At 48.1% G+C, this 7,367-nt stretch overlaps 1 protein-coding gene across 3 annotated transcripts; it reads right to left on the bottom strand.

Annotated features, from left to right (window-relative positions):
- Positions 1–3,275: 3,275 nt before the first annotated feature.
- LACRT (lacritin) lies at positions 3,276–6,904 on the bottom strand. Of its 3 annotated transcripts, none has more exons than XR_004678696.1 (4): positions 5,569–5,662; positions 4,365–4,469; positions 3,882–3,950; positions 3,276–3,407 (listed from the first exon to the last, which is right to left on the bottom strand). XR_004678696.1 is itself a non-coding variant. In XM_035002000.1 (4 exons), the coding sequence occupies exons 1-4, from the start codon at positions 6,869–6,871 to the stop codon at positions 3,343–3,345; spliced, it is 330 nt and encodes a 109-aa protein (XP_034857891.1). In that variant the 5' UTR covers positions 6,872–6,904; the 3' UTR covers positions 3,276–3,342. The 3 variants fall into 3 exon arrangements, 2 of the variants coding, with proteins under 2 accessions (XP_034857891.1, XP_034857892.1); XM_035002000.1 differs by lacking the exon at positions 5,569–5,662 and adding an exon at positions 6,814–6,904 and having other exon boundaries at positions 3,882–3,983; XM_035002001.1 differs by lacking the exon at positions 5,569–5,662 and adding an exon at positions 6,814–6,904.
- Between the last annotated feature and the right edge of the window lie 463 nt (positions 6,905–7,367).

The following is a 7,367-nucleotide window of genomic DNA, read 5'->3' as shown; positions in this document are numbered from 1 at the left end:
CTGGTATCAGCCATTTCTCCAAGGACCTCTGCTCTCTTACTGGTATTTAGATATAAGGATATGGGCTCTAGGTGTGCTCATGGTTCTTGAGATGTCGCTGCTTCCAGGCCCTTCCATGGTCACAGCTGGGAATATACGTAGGTATGTATGTACATACGTACACGTGTATGTGTGTATGTATGTGCATTTGTACAAATAAGTAACACATGCAACGTTTACATCTAGATGTATTTCTACATCTATTTATATATACTGAAAACTGTGAGTTCTTTTTTTTTTTTTAAAGATTTTATTTATTTATTTGAGAGAGAAAGAGAGAATGAGAGAGAGAGAGCACATGAGAGGGGGGAGGGTCAGAGGGAGAAGCAGACTCCCTGCCGAGCAGGGAGCCCAATGTGGGACTCGATCCTGGGACTCCAGGATCATGACCTGAGCCGAAGGCAGTCACTTAACCAACTGAGTCACCCAGGCACCCCTGTGAGTTCTTTTTTATTAAAAGATTTATTTGAGAGAGAGGGAGAGAGTGCACACGTGCACACATGAGTGGGGTAGAGGGAGAGAATCCCAAGCTGACTCCCCACTCAGCACAGAACCCGCTGCGGGGCTCCATCTCATGACCCAGGAGATCATAACCTGGGCCAAAACTAAGAGTCCGATGCTCGGCCGACTGAGCCACCCAGGAGCCCCTGAAAACCATGAGTTCTTATTGTTACGTCCCATTTCAGTCTGGCACCAGACAGTTCAGGCCCACTCACCCTGCTATGGGTAGAGCCCCCTCCCCATGCTGCTTGGGCTCTGATACCCCACGCCAGGCTGCTATTTTCCCTCTTGCCCCTGCTGCCCCTGGGCGTCAGACACCCTCCTCATCTCTCTACACTTCCAACACCGTGCTCCGGCTTCCCAGAAATCCCCCTGCCCTGCCCTGCCCTGCCCTGCCCTGCCGGGGTGGATACCTACCCTGCTGGGCTCTGCCTGCCGGTGCTCCTACTGAATTATTCAGGGAGGAAGTCAGCAATGGGGCAGGCTGAGAGGAAGACAAAATGAAGCAGTTACGTTGTTATTGATTTATCTTTTAATTCATTGTTTACAGTTTAGTTTTGCTTTGTGGTCCAATCCGAGAATCTTTTGCTTTTAATGCATGAATGTGTGCTTTTTTAATTTATTCATATGAGAGGTGTGTTTGGTCCTAGTTTTATCTTCTTCATGCTGTCCTTCCATCTTACAATATTTTATCATTCATATTTTGCTATGTGATCTGTATTTCTTTTTTCTCTTTTATGTGAAGTACTTCTGATAACATAAAAGATTCATAGTTTGGTTATGGTCCTATTGATTATCTTTATAACCATAACTTCAAATGATGTACTCAATTCTGTGTTATGTAGAGTTGATTCCCCCTACTAGCAATAATTAAAATAGTGTATTTCTACTTTCTCCCTTTCTCTTGACCATCTGATTTTCATGGATTATGGACTTATTACTTCCTCTAGTAATTTCCTTTATACTTTTGTTACTTGCTTTAGCAGGTTAAAAATAGTTTTTGATACTCTAACTACAAAAGTTGCTCACATCAGCTTATTTATATTAACTCCTGTTTGCTTTTCTACCCCCTCATCCCCACGCTGATCTTTGGTTACATACTCATAGTTCTTAACACTTACCTTCTGCCCTGTAATCATAATTCCTGCAACAACTTTAGCTTTTTTTCTTGCACTGAAATGGATTTAGCACTCACAGCTAATCCTTTTACCTCATTTTCTCTGTTTATCTCTTGGCTGGCTAGAGTTTATGTCTAATAGTGTTTTTGAAAAGGGTTCATAGGAATGAAATTCCCTGAATTTGGCATGCTGGAAATATTTGTCTGTTGCCTTTAGCCTGGTAAAATAGTTTGATTTAGTACAAAGTATTTGGGTCTCACTTTTCTTCTCCCAGAGGACTTTAGAGATTTCTTCACTGTCTTTTGGTGGTGTAGTCTGGAGGCAACCTGAATAGTTTTTTCCCCTCAGTAAATGTGTTGATAGTTTTGCCTAAATGCCCAATGACCCTTTCTTTGTCTTCGAAGATAAGGAATTTTATTAGGCCAGTTCTCAGCATTGGTCTTTTTAAATTTAACTTAATTTTATTTATTTATTTGAGAGAAGAGAGAGAGAGAGTGAACGAGCAGGAGCAGGGGGTGAGGGCAGAGGGAGAGGGAGAAGCAGGCTCCCAGCTGAGCAGGAAGCCCAATTTAGGGCTCAGTCCCAGGACCCTGAGATTATGACCTGAGCTGAAGGCAGCCGCTTAACCGACTGAGCCACCCAGGCGCCCCAGCGTTGATCTTTTTGAATCACTTTTTCCTTTCAACCTATAGATTAAAGTTTTCTACTTTTAATTTTAATTTTTAACTGTGGTAAAATACCCACAACATAGAATTTACCATAGAAACCACTTTCACTCTACAGTTCACTGGTTTGAAGTATTTTCACTGGTAGTTGTGCAACCAATGTCCAGAACTTGTTCATCTTGCAAAACTGAAACTCTATACCCACTAAACAGCTCCTGGTTTCCCCCTCCTCCCAGCCAGATTCCAGTTTTCTTCTCTTTTTAAGGATCGCTGTCTTCAATTATGTTTTCCTTTTGTGGAGCAGAAAGTATACATATGGCAGATCTGGTTACAAACAAGGTGTTCTTGATTTTGCTCTTCTGAGTATATCATGTCCCTTAGAGAAGTACGTTGTCAGCTCTGCCCATGAGCTGTCACTATGGGACCCACTGTGTCAGCATCCTCCCTGGATCTAATTCTAGTCAAGTGCCGGCTATCATTGCAGTGGCTCATTATTTTACTGATCTGATCTAATTAACCACTGCCATTCCCTTTGGCCCAGTGTAGGAAGTGTGAATGGAAGGCAGGAGGGATGAATTCTTATTAAGGGCACCAGAAAATGGCTTTAATAGAATGACTCAGGCTTTGACTATTTTTGGGATGACAAATCCTGGTTCTTTGGAGGTTGATTTAATTTTTGGAAATGCTAAAATGTCACTAGGCACTGTATGTGAAGGATTAGGCCAGAACCGGAGTGGCATTTGCAGTAGAAGGAGGCCCAGCACGTGGGGCGGTGGCTCAGTGTGAATAAAAGGGCTTGTTAGAGGCTGTATCCTCAGGGCAGGCTGTGACTGGCCGAGGGCCCGGGTCAGGACACCCAGGGCCTCTTGGATTTCTAGGTAGGGCTTTGCTCTCCATCTCCTCCAGGACCCACCCCACAGAACACAGACACACAGCGAGTTGGATGCTTCAGTTTAATCATGCTGGGCTGCAAGCATGTTTAAGGCTTTGAGTCCAGGGACCCCATTCTTTTCAGCTTCTCAGACTGCAACTACATTGAGTTTTGCAGCCAAGTTTTTCAGATTTTTGTCCCATTCAGCTACATCTAGAAGGAAGCAGAGGTGAGAATGAGGTTCATGGGCTCCAGGCACCAGCCCCACCCTGTCCATCCCCCTCAACTCTGTCTTCTGCTTTCCAACCTCGCCCAGCCCCTGGAGGGCCTTGCACAGAAGTTGGAGGGATGGAGGGAGGTTAGATTCATAGATTCACCAAAGGCTGAGGGACATGCCCCTTCCCCACCTGGGCAGGCTCTGCAGTGAGAAGGCTGGGGCTTAGACCGCAGGGGCAATCTAGTATCAGGCAACCATGTGGTTTGAGTGTGGATGAGAAATTGGGAGACATTTAAAGGCACAAATGGAGACATTTGAAGGAGGAAAGGTTCAAGGGGAGGGGAGGGGCTGTGGTGGTTGCAGGTGTCCTGTGTGGGGTGGAGTCAGGTGTTCCTGCCCACCTCCTGCCCCTGGATGATGGATGGTGAGTATTCCTGTTCCCACAAGGCTTTGCCTTGGGATGCACTCACCCTCATAAAGACGTCCTCTAAACTGAAGTCTTTTATGCATTGCTTTTTTTGCTCTTTCTAAGCCATGTCCTGTGACCAAGAGACTTTTGTTTGTCAGGGATTCTAATTTTGGAGCAGAACAATCACAGTAGCAGAAAAGTCACATCACTTTCAAGAAAACTCCCACCTCCCCCTCCCACCCCTCACCGGACATTGTCCCGATACAAATTCCTCAAGTGAAGAAGTTTTGCTGAGGGGCCCAGCTTCTTTCTTATAGGAAGGCCCTCTTATAGGAGGGTCAGGAAAGAAACCACGCAGGCAGCAAAATCCTCCGTGGCAGAAGCTCCGTGTGTGGGTGCGGTGTGCACCCCCGTTTGTGCCTTCGTGCTCAGGTGAATGAATATGTGTTTCTCCCCGGGCTCGTCTCTGTGGGTGGAAGCGTCATGGAGGCCTGCCACCAGAGACTTCTCTGGGTTGTTATCTGGCATAGAGACAGAGACTTACTCAGTGGGTTTAGCTCTTCTGGACTTGGGGTGGCACCATGTGGCTCCTGGGCTGGCTCTTGGGGTGAAGCAGGTTTTGCAGCAGATGTAGTCCCTTCAGGTTCAGCTACAAACACACCAGTTGGTTGATTTTAGCAAAGTCAAAGTGTTTTTTATTTTTGGAACGAGTGGCAGGGCCCTGGGTTACCTAATACGTGCTGGGTGCCAGGACCCAGAAGTGATAAGATTTCTACACACAAGTGCCTGTTATGGACTGAATGTTCTCCCCCTCCAAATTCATATATTGAAATCCTAACCCGTCGATATGATGGTCCTAGGGTGTGGGGCCTGGGAGGTGATGAGGTCATGAAGGTGGAGCGCTCATGAATGAGGTTAGTGCCCTTATAAAAGAGACTCCATGGCTCTTTCTGCCATGTGAGGATATAATGAAAAGTTAGCAGTCTGTCACCAGGAAGAGGGTCCTTACTAGAACTTAAGCATGCTGGCACCTTGATCTTGGACCTCCAGCCTCCAGAACTGTGAGAAATAAATTTCTGTTGTTTAAGCTATCCAGTCTATGGTGATTTGTTGTACAGCCCAGATGGACTAAGACAGTGCCTCTTGGAAGGTGGGCAGGGTTGGGCACTTCTAATGGGTAGGGTTGGGGAGAGATTTGGGCTAGGATATTTAGGTGGAATCAGAGAGCATGTCAGAGAGAAGCTGGGTCTTGAAGGGCAGGAATTTGGCAGGAGGGATATTCTAAAGGAGCTTCATTGGGGGTAGGAAGTCAGTCAGCCAGGACTCAGGGCGAGGAATGTATGGGACAGGTGTGGGGAATGCAAACCAGTTCAATTTAGCTGATGTGGGCGGTACATGAAGGAGAAGCATGGAAAACAGGGTTAGAAATGATGTCTGAGGCTGAATAGTGGGCACCTTGCTAAGGAGTCGGGAGTGTGCGGGTGAAGGTATTAATACCACATGGGAAATTTCCCTTATCATTTAACCTCATCTTTTTCTCCCTTTTATTCACAACTTTCCCATTCTTGCTATTGATTTTGCCTGCCTGGGTTGTTCCATTTCATCCTTAGGCTTGTCCCACCCCAATCCATTATCACCAAGAGCAGGACACAATCCTGCCCCCTCCTTCCTCTCCCAGTCTCTACCCCCATCCCCTGCTGTCAGCCTCTCCCCTTGAAGGCAGGGACAGGAGGGAGGGAAGGACTCACTGGCCGCAGCCCCCGGGGTGGGATCAGAGGAAGCACTTTCTGCAGTGGAAGAAAGAGGCGACAGTGAGGACTGAACCTGACCCCTGTGAGCCCTCCTACCTCCCACTCCTTAGCCTCAGCTCTCAGGGGCATTTGTGGACACAGGGAGACCCATTTCCCTATTGGTTAAATGTGCCCTTCTGCCTCATTGGTAGATCCGCCAGGGCCGTCTGTCTGGTGTTTAACCCCTCCTACAGCTGTTTGAAGCAGGTTCTCCTGGGAGAAGTGTAACATTCTCTGAGAACTGCCCTCCCCGACATTACCCCTGGCTTGTGAGGGTGTTCTGAGATCCCCGCTGGGGAACCAGCTGTGGTTGGAGGGGCTCAGGCTCTTCTGTGGCAGAAGGGGACAGTGCACGGGCCATGGGCCATGCCTGAATGATTTCTGGGATTAGATCCCAGCCCTCATTCTCTATTCTTTCAACATGATGTTTAGCTCTCTGCTAAGTGGAAGGGATTCAGTGATGAGGAAGTGGAAAGACCCCGCCCTGACCCAGCGTCCATTCCAGTACATAATTCTCAAGTCATGGTGTGATGGTGCTGGAAGGGCAAGTCCAGCGTGGTGTGATAAGGGGTCTAATTTTTCCTCCATGTTCTTTTTGAAGAATTGATATCTAAACTGAGATTTGACAGATGAGAAAGCGTTGGACAGGTGACATTCTGGGTTGGCTGGGGGAAGGGGACAGGGAGAGGAAAAGAGTTCCAGGCAGAGGGAAGAGCAAGAAGGAAGGTCCCAGTGTTCGTGGAGCAGCAGGGCTGTCCTGGCCTGAATAGTGCCTTTTTGGCTCTTTTCAGGAAGAGGCATCCTGAGAGACAAGGCCACTGGCAGGCCATTCCACTTAGCAAGTGGAGTGTGGGCTAAATTTTAGCCTCCACTACTCCCTGCCTGGCACCCTTGTGCTGGGGACAACCTGCCCAGCTATATTCAGTGGCCCAGAAGCCCTGCAAGAAGGCCAATGTGGTTAGAGCATAGTGGGTAAAGGATGGTGTGTGAGGGGATGAGCCGGGAGACCAGGCACGGCCAGGGGATTCCTGCTCCCCGACCAATGGGGTAAAGACGCTACGTGTGGAGAACTGGGGGGAGGAGTTACTTGCAGAGGCAGGAGGAACCAGGACAGTACTGGGAGAGAAAGAGAGGAATGAAGAGTGGAGATAAGCCTGGGACTGTCAAGGTTTGGGTGGGGTGCAGGGGGAGGGCCATACTCACTGGCATAGACCAAGGCTCCAGCCAGAGCTGCTAGGAAGAGGAGAGCCGAGAATCTCATGCTGTGGGATGAGAAGTGAGTATAACCACAGAATCCTCAGAGGGTCCGGGAATACCAGTGCTGATACTGCTGGGCCCTTTTAAGGATACCAAGGGCCAATGGGAATCAAGTTTGGAGGGGTGTGACTTCCGTGTCCTCCTCCTCTTCTTCCCGAAACTGTCACTCGCTAAGTCAACAAGGGCTAGCTGGGGCTGGCTGATGCCTGGCATCCTTGCTGGGAGGTCCTTTCCTGACTGACTTCCAGCCATCCCTTTCCTCCCTCTTTTCTTCTTCATCCCACTCGCCCTATGGTTTCAATCTCTGGGATCTCAGGGACCAGAGGCAGAACAAGTTTTGTTTGGGGAGATCCTGGAATGTGTCTGTTGAGGGTATTGGTAGGACTGGCATCACCCCAGGAGGAGGTTGGGGGTTTGGAAGATCATGTTGTCTACCCCTTGCCTTGATCTGCACAGGACTTAGTGCAGAGGCTTGAAGGTTTCCCCACACTAAGTGAGTT

The sequence above is a fragment of the Mirounga leonina genome, unplaced genomic scaffold (genome assembly GCF_011800145.1).
Source record: "Mirounga leonina isolate KUSES-001 unplaced genomic scaffold, KU_Mleo_1.0 Mir_126, whole genome shotgun sequence".
NCBI classification, from domain to species: Eukaryota; Metazoa; Chordata; class Mammalia; order Carnivora; family Phocidae; genus Mirounga; species Mirounga leonina.
The sequence above is the reverse complement of the archived record's forward strand: the minus strand, read 5'-3'. Positions and strand labels throughout refer to the sequence as shown.